A 17,849-nucleotide genomic window follows, 5' to 3' on the forward strand; every position below is an offset into this window, starting at 1 on the left:
GTTAAGTCAAGTTCTATATAGTCAAGGATTATAGGAGAAACCATACTTTGATCTATCTTTCCCCTTTAATTAAAATTAGGTATCCTTGATATATATGGAGTCCATTCAGATGTTCATGTGGTAAAGCTAGATAATGAATGATAATATTTTTAATTATGTATTTCTATCCTAGGTCATTTGTGGTCAGAATTGTACCTTTGTCATCCAGGCTAATGGCACAGTGTTGGCTTGTGGGGAAGGAAGTTACGGCAGATTAGGACAAGGAAATTCAGATGACCTTCATGTATTGACAGTTATTTCAGCCTTACAAGGTAAACTTGTCCTTAATTTTAAAAATGGTCGGAAACTATGACTTAGTCATAGGAATGCTTGTTCTGGGTTGGAGATTTAGCTTAGTGGTGTAAGTGCCTGCCTGGCAAGTGCAAGGTCATGAGTCCAATCCCCAGTACCAAAAGAAAGAAAGAAAAAAGGAATGTTTGCTCCTCCTGGAATTCTTCCCATGCCTTTGGCAGATAAAGTCATAGGCTATTCATTGACATTTAAATTCTCATGTAGGCTTGTGTAGTCTTAATTTACACTATTTTAAGGTATATTATTTTGTAAGTTATTTATAACAGCAATGCTAGAATTCAGTGATATGTAAATATCTTTGAGATCCATTTAAGATTGTAAACAAATTATTTAAAGTCATTTTATTTTATTTATTTGGGAGGGGTGTACCAGGAATCAAACACATGACCTTGCGCTTGCCAGGTGGAATTCTTTAGTCATGAAATATAATTAGGCTCCTATTAGCAGTAGCTACCATGCATATGTTTCCTTAAAAATAAAAATTAGTTTATATGAGATATGCACATGTGCTAAAAGCTTTCAAGGGCATCTCTGGCACAGTTCTGAGTGACCTGGAGAAAGAACAGTTCCGGAGGAAGCACTGGAGGAGCCCCTGACCTGATCCCTATATGAACTTTCACTGATGTCTAAGCCCATATCGAGAGCATAGAAGAAATTTTAGTAAACGTTTACCAGTGACAGTGAGGTCAGAACAGATTTCTGAGAAGCTAAGTTATTTCCCTGGTGGTCTGGATATAATGGCACAACAGTGGAGATGGGAACATGAGCTAGATTCCTATGTGTTCCTCTGGTCCCTTATCTGTGCACAAGCTGCCAGACCTTTTTGTGATTCACTTTCCACAGTTGTGAAACTAGAGATGTTGGGATCCATCTCCTGTGTTTTGTGTGAAAATCAGTGAGACAGTCTACGTAAAGCCAGTCTATGTAAACTTATTGGGTCTTTGCTCTGTTCCAGGCTTTGTGGTGACCCAGCTAGTGACTTCTTGTGGTTCTGATGGGCACTCAATGGCCCTGACAGAAAGTGGAGAAGTCTTTAGCTGGGGAGATGGCGACTATGGTAAACTTGGCCATGGGAACAGCGACAGGCAGCGGCGACCTCGACAGATTGAGGCCTTACAAGGAGAAGAAGTGGTGCAGGTCAGACAGGACCTAAAATTTGCCTTTGGATGTGAAATATACTAGTTGTTGAGTAGCATTCTTAAATTTAGGCAGCATGAAAAAATAATAACAGTACATTACACAAGCATTATAAAAGATCCATTGTTTTTGGTTGTGCAGATTTATTCTTGAGCTTGTCAGATGTTTGAGAAGGTTTTGGTGTTAGAATGAACTCCTTTTTCTTGAGTCAGCTGGTTGGCCAAAGGTGGAGTGCTTCTACTCTTAGAGGAAACATCAAAGAATTAGAAAGGCAAAGAGAAGGCTTCTTTTTCAACATACTGTTTTTGTTACAAAAGCTGAGTCTGTACTCATTTTCTGATAATTGGTGATCTAATATAAAATAATAATGGAAAATTGTATAGCACTCTAGAGCTCACAAAGAATTTTCCCATTCATTATTTCCTTTCATCTAGATCAACCCCATGTATCCATCAGAAGAAAAGCAACAGTTGTTCAGTGTCTGCTTGCTTGGTTTTCCTGAGGCTAATGAGATAGATCAGACTTCAGGGCTCCAGAAAACCACTTAGGCAGATAGAATATAGTGATCTTAAAGATCTGATTTGTCAATTAAGTTTATTGCTATATTAATAACCAAAGGCAACCAATTGATTGATTGATTTCTTAGTATTTCCTCTTCTTAAAAACCTTTTCCTCTCTGCTACTATCCTAGATGTCTTGTGGCTTTAAGCACTCAGCAGTGGTAACTTCAGATGGCAAACTTTTTACCTTTGGAAATGGTGACTATGGACGCCTGGGTCTTGGAAACACCTCTAACAGAAAACTTCCAGAGAGAGTGACTGCACTGGAAGGATATCAGATTGGACAGGCATGAAATAAGTCAATATGATGGTCTACTACCTGATCATAGTTATCTGTCCTGCATGCAGTTAGATGTTCTTCTTTAGATAGACCAGGATCACCAGTTGTGTTATCTGTGTACATTTTGTTTGTTCTAACTGGTATGTCTATGCAGCTTTTTCACAATGTGAAATACACAATTTAGGTCAGTTTGTTTTATGTGACAAATGATGCACTGACTTCAGAATGTGAATATTTTTAAAATATCCTCCATAAAATACTAATACAGCTTGATGTAAAACCTTTAAGCAGTACAGATTTTTGTGGTTCCTGTCTGGGTACCTCTAGCTGAATGCAGCCTTATTAGAAGCTACCTCTCTGAAGCAGTAGTTTTCCCAGCTGTAATGACAGAGTGTTTCTTAACAATGGAATCCGATATGCTCATCTTTCCCTGTATCATTCCTAAGATACTATCTGATATGAGTATTTTTTCAGTGAATGTACTTTCCCCATCTTTAATACTCCTTAATTCTTAATTAGCCACAAATATTTAAAAGATTTCTCTTTGAAAAGTTATTTGTGGGGGCTGGGGATTTAGCTCAGCAGCATAGGCGCCTGCCTTGCAAGCAGGCAGTCGTGAGTTCGATCCCTGGTACCGATAAAAACAAAAAAGACAAAAAAAAAGAAAAGTTATTTGTGGATAGTAGATATCTAATTACCCATTTTGTTTAATATTTAAAATAGATTTTGAAGCCAATGGGAATCTTTGGATACATGTTGATGTTTTTCAGTGGCGTGGAGGAGAGATCTCAGAAACTGGATTGTGTGTTTTGGGCCTTGTGTTTGCTTACTGAACTCCCTGTGGTTTTCCTAGGTGGCCTGTGGGTTAAACCACACTTTGGCAGTATCAACAGATGGCTCCATGGTGTGGGCTTTTGGAGATGGAGACTATGGAAAGCTAGGCTTAGGAAATTCCACTGCGAAGTCTTCCCCGCAGGTCAGTTTCTGCCTTTAATCTAGGTTTTCTTTTTTTTTTTTTTTTTTTTGTCTTTTTGAGATAGGATCTTGCTATGCAGTTCAGGCTGGCCTTGAGCTCACTTTGTAGCCCAGGCTGGTCTCGAACTCACATTGATCCTCCTACCTCAGCCTCCCGAGTGTTGGGATTACAGACATGAACCACCACACCCGGCTTCATTGCCTCTTTCTAGTAGGGAATAATTTGCCTTATAACATTTTTGGTATTTCATAATGAAGTTTCAGTTTTCTATTGCTTTTTCTTGAATGTGCAACTTTCTAGATCTTGATTTTAAATACATTATCAAAGCTAAACTGGAGGTTAAAATTCTGCAAAGATAAGCCTCTGTCTCCACAGACAGGCCAAACACTGTAGGTCTACATCCCATTATAGAAGAAATAAACATATCTGCAGCATGTCTTGTGGAGGGAATCATGGACAATTTTTGTAGCCCTCTGCTCGCAGCTTCTATTTCAGCTTATTACCACTGAATGATGTGGGTATACAACTTTTTTCCTTTTTGTTTGGTACTGGGATTGAACTCAGGACTTTGTGCTTGTCCTGGAGGTGCTGTGCTGCTGAAGGGTATACAACTTTTAAAAACAAAACAAACAAAAATAGTATAAAGAAAACTGGAGTATAAACAAATACTTTAGAAGCTATTAGTCACACTTTAGGTTTCTTGTCTCTGAAGAATACCTCCTGCACACATTTTTGGAGTCTTCTTTTTTGTTTTGTTTTGAGAGAGGTGACACTGGAGAGTAAACTTAGGGCCTTCACACTGAAGCCACATCCCCAGCCCTTTTGTTTTTTATTTGTAGACAGAATTTTGTTGGTTATTAAGTTATCCAAGCCGGGCTCAAATTTGCTATCCTCCTGCCTGAGCCTCCCAGAGTAGTGGGATTACAGACATCTACCACTGCTCAGCTTCTGTACAGTGCTCTTATTTGGGCTATCTGGACACATTTATTTAATAAGCAGTGTGACTTACAAGTATTTAATTTACATTTAACTTCATATTTACCACCATACATAGTCCATGACATCTTGATAGCCACACAGCTGAACATTCAACCAAGGATGCAAAGGAGGAGAAAAGCCCTTGCTTGGGAACATAGAAAACAACTGTTGTCACTTCTGAGGGCTGAAATCATCAGACTATTAAGGAGCCATCCCTGGCTTCCCAGTCTCACAGTGTTCTTGGAAGAGACCTGGGATTCTCTTCAGTCTCTGTTGGTCAATGGAATGCTTTCCCTCCACCCAGCTTGGGTGTTAACCCCTGCACCTTCTCTCCCCATAGTCAGCCAGTTCACAGAGCAACAGGAGAGGACATTTAGGAGTGTGGATTGGATGGAGGGGGCAGATAAAAATTAGTGTTTTATGGGAAGATAGTCTTTGTACATTCAAAAGTGATTTTTTTCTTCTCATCCTTTAACAAGTGTGTACTTTACACTTTCATTTGCAGAAAGTTGATGTCCTTTGTGGAATTGGAATAAAAAAGGTTGCTTGTGGAACTCAGTTTTCTGTTGCTTTGACCAAGGATGGTCATGTGTATACCTTTGGTCAAGGTAAGATTTTTTTTTTTTTTTTTTTTTTTTTGGCTTACATTGCTTTTCTCGTGCATTGCATTATGGAAATATCTGCCTACCCCATATAAAAAAAAGTGCCCTGAATCAAGTAAATTTTATTCTGGGTCACACGAACTTATTTGCACTTTGCTTTCTACTATTGTTTCATGATCTTTAAGGATGTTAAAGCTGCTTGTGCTAGCATCATCCCTCATGATAGAAAAGGTTTTTTTTTTTTTCTATCCAAAAGGATAGAAATGATACAGAATTTCAAAGAAACAAAAAAATAGGACGTTAACACTAGTTAATATATATTGTTATCTTAGAAGTAGTTGTTCAGGTTACAAGATTTAGGCATGAAAAAATGATCAGTTAAACAAAGGACAAACTGTTCTTTTTGATGAACTACGAGATTAGAAGTATAGTCATCTGTCTTGTGTGTATGTGTGTGTGTCTTTCCCCTTCTTCCTTTTCTCCTTTCCCCTATCCTAGTTGTTTCCTTTTGAGCACCTTCTTTCCCTTTCTTTATCATAGTATCTGTTGTACATTTTGGATCTTTTATTCTTTCAGTTTCTTTTTTTAACAGAGAGATGATATTTACAAATATGAGTTTGATTTATTTCACTTATGAGTATGGTCTAGAGTTGCCTCCATTTAACTGTAAAACCTCAGGATTATCCTTCTTCATAACTGAGTAAAATTCCATTGTATAAAAATAACACATCTTTTGGGGCTGAGGATTTAGCTCAGCGCATAAGCACCTGCCTTGCAAGCAGGCAGTCGTGATTCGATCCCCGGTACTGATAAAAAGGAAAAAGACAAAAAAAAAAAACACACATCTTTTTAGTTGATGGGCATTTGGGTTGTTTCCATGATTTAGCTGTTACAAATTGTGCTGGTGTAAACATGGGTACACATATATTGCTGTGGCATTTTCAGTTTTTCTGGAAAAATACCCAGAAGGGGAACAGCTAGATTGAATGGAACCTCCAATCCTAGTTTTTTGAGGAATCCCCATACTGATTTCTTTAGTGGCTGTACCAGTCTACACTCCCACCAAAGTAGAGAAGCATTCCTTTTCCCCACAGTCCCACCAACATTTGTTAGCATTGATGTCTTAATGATAGCCATTCTTTCTGGAATGAAATGGAATTTCATTGTTGTTTTAAATTGCAGCTCTCAAATGACTAGTGATGTTGAACATTTCTTCATGTATTTGTTTGCCATTTGTATTTCTTCATCTGAGAAGTGTGTGTTCATCTCAGATGCCCATTTTTGGAGAGGGTCTTTGAACTGGGGAGGGGCCTGATGTTTTTCAATTCTTTATATGTTCTGGATATAAGTCCTTTGTCTGAAGAATTTTTTTTTCCCATTCTGTGGGTTTTATTTTCACTCTGTTGGTGATTTCTTTGGAAGTGCAGAAACTTTTTAAATGAGATCCCAGTTGTTAATTCTTTGAAGTATCTCCCATATGGTTTGTGTTTTATTTATGAACTCTTTGCCTCTATGCTAGAAGAGCTCTCACCAGGGTCGCTTCCTCCCACTTTCTGCCCCTCTGCCACAGATACTGCCCTGGCCACTGGTGCTCCTCTCTGCCGGCCTCATTCCCTGTCCGTCCAGGAACCTTGGCTGCAGATGTTCAGCACTGGATATTAGGACTCAGGTCCTGAGTATTCACAGCCAAGCATCCTCAGGAGTCTCTTTAGTGATAATTCACTTTCTTCAGTTGGAACTTCTTAAATTATAGTGACCAAAGGGTATGCAGGGCAGGTACGAGAAAGAGAAAGAAAATGTGACTGAAGTTTGTCAGCTTGGGAGAACCTTGACTGCACTAATGGAGGAATCAGCTAGTTTATGGGAAAGGAAATCTCTAACTAAGGAGCTTAGTTTTAGTCATGTCAGATGGAGCCTTCTGCACCTCTACATGTACAGAAATGTCCAGCAGACCATTGAGAATTTAGATTGGGAACTCCAGCAATTGGCTGTAGAGGTTTGAGCTTGCCACATTAGTTTCATAATGGTAGTAGTTAAAGCCCATGCTAATAGGATCAAAACACTGAAGATAGTAGAGAACAGAATGAAAGTAGGACTCTAGGGAATGTGAGAAAAGGCCAGGTGAAGCCTTGGGAAAGTTGGCTTTGAAAGGCGCTGGTGAGTTGGGTAGCATGGAGCCTCTGAGTCACAGCAGGAGCTCAGGCCACGCTGTCAGAAAGTTCCACGGACCCCTTGTGGGCTGTGAGGAGCAGCATGCAGGAGGCATTTAGGAGCCCGCTCCTGACTTTGAGGGTACATGTTCAGTGCAGTGGGCACAAGCAAACCCAGCTGCGGATAGTGGCCACAACACATGCATCCAGAGGCATTAAGCAGCAGGGCCGACCACTTTCTAGAAGTTTGGCAAACTAAAGAGAAAAGTTGGATAGAAATGTCAGAAAAAGATAGATTGAGTGGCATCTTTATTGAGAACTCAAGAAATATCAGAACTTTTTTGAACTATGCTAATTCTTTCAAATATAAAGAAGCCTCAAAGCTTGAAATAAAGTGCTAGTTTTAGATTTATTTTTATGAAAGAATCTGATTTTATTTTCTTTTCTTTTCTTTTTTTTTTTTTTTTTTTGTCTTGTCTTTTTCCTTTTTATTGGTACCAGTGATCGAACTCACAACTGCCTGCTTGCAAGGCAGGCGCTTATGCCGCTGAGCTAAATCCCCAGCCCCCCCCCTTTTTTTTTTGTCTTTTTCCTTTAGAATCTGATATTTTTTAAAGAAACAACTTTAAACTCTTTATTTATAGTCTGGTGTATCTTGTTAGATAGTAGCTTTTCCCCACTGAGTTATATACTATGTCAGCGTGATTCTGCCACGAAGTTAAATGAGTAGGAAACATAAAGTACTGTGGTATGCCATTTCGTAACACTTTGGCTGCTTTTTCAGATCGCTTGATCGGCCTTCCTGAGGGGCGTGCCCGCAACCACAATCGGCCACAGCAGATTCCCATCCTAGCTGGAGTGGTCATTGAGGATGTAGCAGTGGGAGCTGAGCACACACTTGCTTTAGCATCAACTGGAGATGTGTATGCCTGGGGGAGCAATTCAGAAGGGCAGGTAAGCCTCATTCTAAAATCTGGCAGTGTTCCTCCTGTAAGAAAGAGATAAGCTAGGACATCCCTGATACCTACCACAGTGTTCCAGGAACAGCACTCCACCATAGGACTGATTGTTTTGTGAATCCAGTGATGCATCTGTGTCTTGATTAGTCAAGGAAGTATCATACCATGGTTGAAAAAACAAGACCTGGCAGTATAGAAGAGTGGTTAAGGATATCAACTGGGTGGGTATGTGTCTGCACCTATATGTGACAGGTGTCTGGCATGTAGTGCACCACACTAAGCATTTGCTCCCAATTGTCACATCATCATTACTATAGTAATAGATGAGATTAGAGCCTGAGGATAAAGGAAAGAATGAAAAAATACCTTTATATCTTACAATATGACCGAGTATAAAGTATATTTGTGTTTGTGGAGGAAATCTTGTCACCTCTGGTACTCACAGGGGTAAACTGAGTCTCTGAGAAAATAAGGCTCAAGGGTAATATGTTCAGTCTCCTCATCTGTATATGGAGAAGGAAGAGACTTTGATGGGAGATGTCCAAGTCGCCCGCTGCAACAATAGATTTTACCCCACCAGAAGAGACACCGCCCCTCCCTCTATGCATCCTCTCTGGGTCTGGCTGCCCAGCAGGCCAGGGACCCTGAAGTTCTGGGTAAAGGATTATCCATAATAGTCTCGGTTTGGCTCCTGTGACCTCCTCATCACTACATTAACAGACAAGATAGCTGTCATCATTGTGGTTTCAGGTTGCCTTAAGGAGAGGAGAGTCATGTTGAAGATACTATGGGGAATTCCTTGGCTGGGACTCCCCACAAGCCTCCCTGTTGATGTTGAGTTGCTTAGCCTGTGAAATGCTGCGGTCCCAGCCAGAGCCTAAGAACAGAGATCTAGAAATCCATGCATGTTTTTATATGCATTTATTGTTACACAGAAGCCAACACATTTTAAGTAAAAGCTCTACAGATCATCCTGTTGTTCTAACTTTCCAAGAACTCATTCCCTTTCCAAGCTGGAATCCAAGGATATATTTGTTAAGGCTAGTCTGTAGGACTTGGAGTGGCCTTATCACAGCTTAGTTTTCAGTAGACGGTCTGAGCTCTGAGGACCATTATGACTAAGAAAACCAGAATTTATTATTGATGCTGGTGCTTAGTGCACATTGAATTATCTTGGCTTCTTCTCTTCCTCTAATTGCATATATGTATATTCATCACTTATTTCAGCTTGGCCTAGGCCACACCAATCATGTTCGAGAACCAACTCTGGTAACAGTTCTGCAAGGGAAGAACATTCGGCAGATCTCGGCTGGCCGTTGCCACAGTGCTGCCTGGACAGCACCACCTGTCCCACCAAGAGCACCGGGTAAGGGGCCAAATGTCCATGCTCCTGGAGCTGCTCTTTGAGCACAGTGCCACTGCACTGTCTGCTTTCCAGTCCCATCCTCTGTCAGAAATATCTTGCCTTGTTCCCCTACACTGTAGATACTCCCCAGTAGGCATTTCTCCTGCCAACTTGGGATGAAGCAATCCTGCTCTGCAGTCCCAGGCAAAAAAACTATATCACTTAGCATGCAAAAAGTAATGATTTTAGAGTAGCAGGTGTGTATATCTCTCAGACAAACAGCTTTTTAAGGCCCATTGTTAGCAATAAAGATTAAAAGCTCTTACACAGTACATGCTAGTCCACACGTACAATCCCAGCTACTCAGAAGCCAGAGGCAGGAGGATCACAAGTTCCAGCCAGCCTAGGCTTCTTAGCAACAACCTGTCTTAGAAACAGTTATAGGTGCAGCTCAGTACCCTGAGTTCAATTACTAACCCCCACCACTCAGTAACAAAAGAAGACAGGAGAAAAGATTAAAAGCCCTGGGATCATTTGCCAGCTTTGTCCACCAAGTGAACCATTTGAAGCATTGGTTTAGTAAGTCCACTGGCTACCACTTCCCTCCAGTGTATGGTAGAACTATCCCTAGCTTTTTGTTACTTGCTTTAATTTATTATGACTGAAAAACCTTAAAGAATATGCATTGTTGTACACTAAACAGCCAGCAGTGGACACTCTGATTGAACCCTTCTCCATGTCCACAAGTGTAGCCGCTACCTTATTGGTGGCATTTATCATTCTGAGGCAATTTTCTGTGTTTAGGCTGCTCCTTATCAGGCTCTCAAGCCCTTCATACTGTCCTGTGGAGTCTCAGACACAGAACTCAAGAAGCAACAAGATTCTCGTCCCTTTTTCTAACCTCCCTTGTATTGGTCAGCTTTCCATTGCCAGGAAGAAATACGGGGCACCACAATGTAGAGGAAAAAAAGTTTACTTTGGTTCAGTTTCAGAGGTTTCAGTCCTAGGTCATCTGGTCATCTGGCTCCCAGATGGAAAGCTGGCAGAGGAAAGCTGCTCAACTCATGGCATCAGGGAATGGCAAGGGGTCAGCCTGAGAGGAAGGAGCCAGTGTCCAGTTGTAGCCCTGCTCATGTCCCCAGGACCCACCCAGACATGCCTAGAAGTGTGTGTTCCTCATCTCCTCGACATCTCTAAAGCCATTCAGGTTGACAGTCAAGATGTAACCATCACATCCCTACCTCTTAGCCATAGGTTCTTGGGGGAAAACTTCCTATAGAGGTGTTTTGCTTTAGCAGCAGTAAGAGAGAGAAGATAGGACTGACTGCTTCTAGCTTCCAAATGCCAGGAGGTGGATCCTAGCTAACAGAACCCAGCATGAGCAGTGCCGCCTCTGCTCTACAGTTTCCAATACAGGCCTTCAGCTTCCAGCAGAATTTCACTGTCACTTGAGTGTGTCAAAGGTTCAGACTCTGGGACCACATTGCAGGGACTGTATCCAGGTTCCTGCATATGTAACATGCATGGCCTGGAGACTGTGTAAACTGAGAATAATGGTAATAGCACCTATTGCAAAGCGCTCTAGGAATAAACAAACTAATTCATAAAAGTTCGTGGAATACTGCTTGACACATAGAAGTACTCAACAAATGTTTTCATTTATTAAAAGGAGTTCTAATACCATAAGGATTGAGCTGTATGAAACAATATATACAGTAATTTTAAGTAGCTCTTTGTGCATTTTCTAAGTGGTTGACTGTGAATGCAGTGCATGTAATGTTTGCAGTAAGAAGCCTTCTTGATCATGTTTGCTTTCATTCTGTCAGATCCCTAGTGAGCGTGAGGGGCAGCCTTGGCAAGGTATCCATCTCCTGCAAAACTCTCTTCCTGATCTTCCTTTGCACCTTGCGTTATTATGAAAATACTAGTTATTGACTGTGAAAGAAAGAAGCTGGATTCCTCTTTACCTTTCCCTTCTAACTAAAAGTTTTGAAGGAGAAAAGAGCAGATTTCCATAATGATAAAATTTTTTAAAGTTTTAAAAAACCCAACACCAATATGTCAAAAAACTAAGATGATTTGATGACTGAAGGCATAGGTTACATAAGTAAAAAATCAAATATAGCAAATATTAGTTTTAGGTGTGAAAATGGGTGTCCAGAACCAAGGGTTTAGCTCAGTGGCACAAGTGCCTGCCTGGCAAGTGCAAGGTCATGAGTTTGACCCCCCAGTACCCCCCCAAAAAAGGGGGTGTCCATTGCATAGTTATCTCAAGTTCTACATATGTTGGAAATTTTCCAAAATCCTGAAAATGGAGGCAGTGCATTTCCTTCATACTTGCTTGTATTTTGGCAGGTGTGTCAGTACCCCTGCAGCTGGGCCTGCCTGATATGGTGCCCCCCCAGTATGGGACACTGAGAGAGGTGAGCATCCACACTGTGCGGGCCCGACTCCGGCTGCTCTACCACTTCTCTGACCTCATGTACTCATCCTGGAGGCTGCTGAACCTCAGTCCCAACAACCAGGTAACATACCAGCTCGGCAAGCCTCCTGCCTGCTGTACTTGCCTACTCCAGGGCCAAAGGCCCTCAGCCTTTGGGAAACTCTGTCATGGCCGCTAGTTTCTTTAATCTTTGACCCAAGGGAAACAAGAAGGACAGCAATTCTTGCCCCATTTTAGTTCAGGGACAGTCCAGATGTTATTGATTGTGTTCTTGGACAAAGTAGACTTGCTTTTTGTGTTTGGTTTGTCCAAAGCTTGAGGAAACATGAATTGCGGAGCATATTGTACAGTATCTACAGTGTCTGATGTATGGTGTTAAAGCTTTAAGCACACAGGTAATAGGGCCAAAGTCAAGGTTGTTAATAAGTCAGTCAGGAGAAATTACCTTCTCTCCTTACAATTGAGCATTCTTGTGTGGTACAAAAGAGATAGGGGAAAGTATTTGCTTACTATTTATTTGGATGGTTTGTCTATATTTGTACAACATTCCAATAATTTGGTAAGTAAATAAGCTTGTTTAAGTTTGTTTAGTATGTAGGCACATCTGCCAAAATGTGCATCACTTTGTAAAACTGTTGGTCTGTAACCTTTGGATGACCAGTGACGAATGGCCAGATTTGACAGATCCCTTTTGGAAGTAGATAATCAGCCAGGCAGCACAAAAGGGCAGCATTAAACAGAGTACTAGTGAACTGTAATTACATGGGGACATTTTATGATATGAAGTGAGAAGAGCAGCTGAAATTCTATGAACAGCATTATCTCCGCAGTGCGGAAAGTCTGTGTTTCTGTGTGCACTTACAGAGAAAGCAGAGGGGAGAGGAATAGTCATGGGCGGTCTCCAGACAGGAGCCTCATGATGGTTTCATTTGTATGTGTGTTTATGTTGCTTTGCTGTATTTTTTGTTTTTTTTAATTGATAATCATATATTTTACCAAAAATATTTTGAAAAAGTTGTTAATAGTCACCAATACTCAGGCTTATGCTTTTAAAGTGCCTTTCAAAAAGAATGTGTGTTCTAAAGACAGGAAGTGTTTTTTAAGTGTCACATTATACTAATTCTAATGCCCTAACCTCGAATTACAGAGCAGCACATCTCATTACAATGCCGGAACGTGGGGCATTGTGCAGGGACAGCTGCGGCCTCTGTTAGCACCCAGAGTCTACACCCTGCCAATGGTGCGCTCCATCGGAAAAACCATGGTTCAAGGCAAAAACTATGGACCACAAATTACTGTGAAGAGAATATCAACCAGGTTGGCTTTGTGTGTGTTTCACTGCCCAGCTGTAAATTTGAGATTAATGTTTTTATGAATTCATCTCTCTAAGCCTTAGCTTCCTTGCTTATAAAGGATAGAAATGGTACAGTGGTACCTTGATTCATGGACTTCATTTGTTCCACAATTTTGGAAAAGATGACCATATTCGTGTTCACATAGAAAAGGTAGCCCCAGTCGTGTTGGTCACCTGATGCAGAGTTTGCAAACAAAAACAAAATTTGCCAAATGCTTCTGTTTAGGAACAAAAGTGTTGTCAAATGGAAGTGTGTGAACCGAAGTGCCACATTGTGCCCAATGGGGCCCGGAGGATCACAGTGGATACAGTGCAGAGTGTTTGGCACTTCTCAAAGTTGTCTCTTCATGAAGTCACTGATGGGAAAACACCATCAGGGACCTTTGTGGTAATTTGGGGAAGACGGTGAATTGTTTTTCATTCTTTTCTGCCTTTTTTTTTTTTTTTTTTTTTAAGAGGACGGAAGTGTAAGCCCATCTTTGTTCAGATAGCAAGACAAGTAGTTAAGCTGAATGCATCAGACCTCCGCCTGCCCTCCCGAGCGTGGAAGGTTAAGCTGGTTGGGGAAGGGGCTGATGATGCTGGAGGAGTATTTGATGACACCATCACAGAGATGTGCCAGGTATGTTCATGCCCCCTGCTGAGTGGTGTGATCAGAGATCCTAGTACTGTTTCTAGTGATTGCTCCCTCAGGCATGCTTGCATCAGTGTGGTAAAGATGTCTTTGTGAGTCTCTTATAAAGCCATAATGTTAGTGCTGCCTAGGTGGATGATAGCCAGGATTTCAGAAGTGCTTTGTGAAGATAACTTATCATGTAAGTGTCACACTCTGCCCTCTACTAGTGACTCCCCATCTGTCATGCTGGCAGAAGCAGCACAGTGATACATAAGTACAATCCTTGCAAACAAATCCAGGACCTGCCATGTGCTCTGACTTATCCTGATGATTTAGAATAAAGTGGAACTGCAAGGCCCAGAGGAATCAGAAAATTCCATGTTGAGAGTTCTACTCAAGTCTAATTTTAAGAACCACACTTGCAGCTGTGCTTTCAGATCTGCTTTGTCCCTCCAGCTTTACCTGATGTCAGGATTTTTCTGGTAAACCCTGTAACTGGAGTGACATGGCTGTCATGTGTTGGTCTTTCTGAAATTTCACCACCTCCTATTCACAGCTTCCCCAACTCCTCTTGGATGGACTTTTCTCACCTTGCTGCTCCTCACTGCAGGAGATTTCCACATAAATTACCATAGAGAAGGCTGGCTATCACATAGCACTATACATTTCTCAAAAAGCTGTGATTGATGTGTTCTTCAAGCATTTGATTGTCACCTCTCAACAGAACTTTTTCTTTCTTCTACAGGAACTTGAAACCGGTATAGTTGACCTTCTCATACCCTCTCCTAATGCCACCGCAGAAGTGGGTTACAATAGGGACAGGTAAGACAGCAAGTGTTGTCAGTTTTCCAAGATAAGATGTGTGCTGAGTGCTTCTCACATATTACCCCACTGAGCCTACGCAATAAGCCTTAGGAGGATGTGCTTCCTTTACCCCTCATCCCAGGGGAGGAGACGGCACTGCCATTGTGACCCAGAACTAATTATGGGGTCAACTCAGCTGGGATCCATAGAGGACAGGGAACTCAAGATTGATGGTGAAACCTGACCCACTTTATTTCTGAAGGCTCAGGTGGCCTTCCCATAGTGAGTTTTCTATACTTCATTAAAAACTTTCAAGACACTGTCAAGTCACAGAGCTTAGTACTGAATTTCCAATTACTATCCTTACATTGGTAGGTTTTAAAGTTTAGATCCTGCCTCATGGGCTTATAAACAATAAATTAAGTGATTTTGGGAAATAGGGCATTCTGGAGCAGGTAGCCTAAGGATTAATAGACTATTTACTTGCACTTTTATAGTTTTTCTAAAATTAACTTAAAATATGATCTCTGTACCATCCAAAACAGTAGCTGTGTGTAGCTGTTTAGCACTCAGAATGTATTAGGGTAACTGAAGAATGGATTTTAGATTCTCTTTGATTTAAATAGTCATACATAATTGATGGCTGCCATCTGCAACAGTGCTGAGTACCTCATTTCTAATAGAAATGAGGCAAATTGTGTTTGCAATACTTTTTTGCAGATTCCTTTTCAACCCCTCTGCCTGCCTTGATGAACACTTGATGCAGTTCAAGTTTCTGGGGATTTTAATGGGGGTCGCCATTCGCACAAAGAAGCCTCTGGACCTCCACTTGGCCCCTCTGGTATGGAAGCAGCTATGCTGCATCCCACTCACCCTGGAGGACCTAGAGGAAGTGGATCTGCTCTATGTGCAGACCCTCAACAGCATTCTTCATATTGAAGACAGCGGCATCACCGAGGAGAGTTTCCATGAGGTAGGCCTGGACCAGTTAGAGTCCTGCTGCTGGCCTGCTGCATGCAGCCAACTGCAGTGCTGCTATCACAGACGGGCTGATATGTGCCAGGTCTGTGCTGGCGTGGCGCTCAGCACTTCACCACAGCTGTCTGAGGAGCTCCTAATGGGTAGAGTCAGCTCCAGGGTGGGTTCCTGCTCCTTCACCTTCATTGTTTTCTGCCCTAAGAGCGGGGAACCAAGGGAAGCAGAGTGGAGAGGAAGCCTGGGTGAGCAGAACTCAGCAGACTTGCTTAGGGGCCTCACCTTAACCCCAGTAGATGAGCCAGCAGCTCCACGCTGCAGCAGCCTGATCAGCCAGATTGTGCAGTGCGCCTTGTTCTTACCCTGAATCTCAGCTTTGTTACTGTCATACCATCTGTGTGTGATATACTTTTTGTTGCCATTTCTGACATGTAATACTCTTTTTATTTTTGTTTTTAGATGATTCCTCTTGATTCTTTTGTTGGCCAGAGTGCTGATGGCAAAATGGTCCCCATAATCCCTGGCGGAAATAGTATTCCTCTCACATTTTCCAACAGGAAGGAGTATGTGGAGAGGGCCATCGAGTATCGGCTCCATGAGATGGACCGGCAGGTGAGATGAAAAGTCGTGGGAGGCACACTGAACACTTCGATTTGTCTCCCAATGAGAGCTGGCTGTCACTGCCAGGTGGTGGCTGTGTGTTTACTGTGTCAATGCATTTGTATCTGTACTTTATGCCAAGTCCAGAGACTTCTCAGGATCTCCTGCCTCCTTGCTCAAGACCCTAAAGCAGCCCTGCAGTGGTCACTGCTTGAGTGGAGGCCAGGCTCTCACCCTGGCATTCAGATCCTGGCTTCTTGCTCCTTACCCCATCCTGCCTCTCCACATGTCTCAATGGGCCTGCTCCAGCTGGGTTAGTCACCTCAGATGTTGCTCAGGAGTTCTACATGAGTGCCTGTCCCTCTCATGCCTCAGTCCTTCTGAACCTAGCTACCCAGTGCATCTCCTAGCTAGACCAGCGTCCCTCCATACCCTCCCCTGGAGAGGTCTTTAGGTTTTGTTTTCAGTTCCTGACGACATTTGATAGACTTCTTTTCTGGTCTGAAAACTAAGCCCTGGAATTTGGGTCTTGTTCTTCTGTTGGCTTGTAAGACCTTGGATGCAATTAGGAGTTTCTTTTTCACTTGTGTTGCCCTGGTTCTGTGCTAACAAGCATTATGGAGGGGAGTGTAAGTGAGTGACCAAAGAAATAAGTATTGTGTCCAAAGTGGTTCTTCTGCTAACACAGTCATTGATAATCAGCTCAACATCAGAATATGGTGAGGTTGTCTCACCAGCTGCGGCTACAGTGGCATAGGAGCTTGAAGTGTGTGTGTCCAAGCTCATCGCTTTTGATCCTTCACTAACTTTGACTTTGGGTCAAGTTGAGTCAGAAAACTGTTTCCCTTAGCTCAGTGAAGGTGGGTTCTGTTACTGGTGCTGTTTAGACAGCCAGGTCTCAGAGTCTCTCTTTAGTCTGTGAAAACTATATTGTCCTCAAAGGGTAAATAACAGTAAAACTGTGGCTCCCCAAAACAGTTTGTTTTCCAGGTAGTTCTTATTTTGGGGGCACAAGAGAAGTATATTAATCACTTCTTGTGTGTTAGGCATGGTGCTGGACACCTTCATGTGCAGTTTCCCTATGGTTAATCCCTGGGGTGAGGGTCACTGTCATCACTCTACGGGACTGTGTACTGAATACAGAGAGCCCTGTACCCCGCAGAGCCCAGCTAGCATTTCAGCGTGTGTGGGTTCCCCCACATACGACTGGTGGTACTGCACTCCTTGTCAGTGGTGCTGCTCCGTGCCCCCACCTTGTTTTTCTCTAATAAAGCCTTTGCCTTTCATTTTCCTTCCTCTCTTAGAACTATGCCTTCTTCCCATAAGTGTCCCTAGCTGTCCCTCTAACACCTCCTGCAGCAGCCCATGCCTCAGCACTGTTTCCTCAGGCAGTGAGTGTCAGACATGGCTGCTCAATGTCCTGGAGACCACTCCACCCGCTCGCATTCTCAGACTTCTGTTGTTATCAGAGGTGATTTCTGAGTTGGCCAAGTGCAAAGTATTTATGAAACAACCCTTACACTTGATGGGTCTGCATGCAGGGTACACATCAGTGCAGACTGGTAGCAGACGTCTGTCTGAGCAGTGCCCTCGCCACCCATTCAGCATGGTGCCAGGAGCAGAGTACTGGACTGGTCACTCCTCATGCTGGGTCCTCCCTAGACTCACGTTTCCATGAGGAAATTAGGGTCCTGGAGTCAATGAGTTCTGGGTGTGGAA

The 17,849-nt window shown here is 42.3% G+C and overlaps 1 protein-coding gene across 10 annotated transcripts in view; it reads left to right on the forward strand.

Moving 5' to 3' along the window:
• Window positions 1-17,849, forward strand: part of Herc1 (HECT and RLD domain containing E3 ubiquitin protein ligase family member 1) — a 224,833-nt gene that overhangs the window by 203,284 nt on the left and 3,700 nt on the right. For all 10 annotated transcript variants that reach the window (XM_063246766.1, XM_063246775.1, XM_063246770.1 and 7 more), the window contains exons 64-76: window positions 173-311; window positions 1,307-1,488; window positions 2,180-2,335; window positions 3,182-3,304; window positions 4,788-4,890; window positions 7,819-7,988; window positions 9,221-9,359; window positions 11,694-11,863; window positions 12,929-13,098; window positions 13,592-13,757; window positions 14,497-14,573; window positions 15,276-15,528; window positions 15,990-16,142. In XM_063246766.1, coding sequence (XP_063102836.1) covers window positions 173-311; window positions 1,307-1,488; window positions 2,180-2,335; window positions 3,182-3,304; window positions 4,788-4,890; window positions 7,819-7,988; window positions 9,221-9,359; window positions 11,694-11,863; window positions 12,929-13,098; window positions 13,592-13,757; window positions 14,497-14,573; window positions 15,276-15,528; window positions 15,990-16,142 — 2,001 coding nt within the window. The remainder of the gene's footprint in view (window positions 1-172; window positions 312-1,306; window positions 1,489-2,179; window positions 2,336-3,181; window positions 3,305-4,787; window positions 4,891-7,818; window positions 7,989-9,220; window positions 9,360-11,693; window positions 11,864-12,928; window positions 13,099-13,591; window positions 13,758-14,496; window positions 14,574-15,275; window positions 15,529-15,989; window positions 16,143-17,849) is intronic.

The sequence above is a fragment of the Cavia porcellus genome, unplaced genomic scaffold, assembly GCF_034190915.1.
Source record: "Cavia porcellus strain 051 isolate PalLab524CR breed Dunkin Hartley unplaced genomic scaffold, mCavPor4.1 scaffold_4, whole genome shotgun sequence".
In the NCBI taxonomy this organism is placed as follows: domain Eukaryota; kingdom Metazoa; phylum Chordata; class Mammalia; order Rodentia; family Caviidae; genus Cavia; species Cavia porcellus.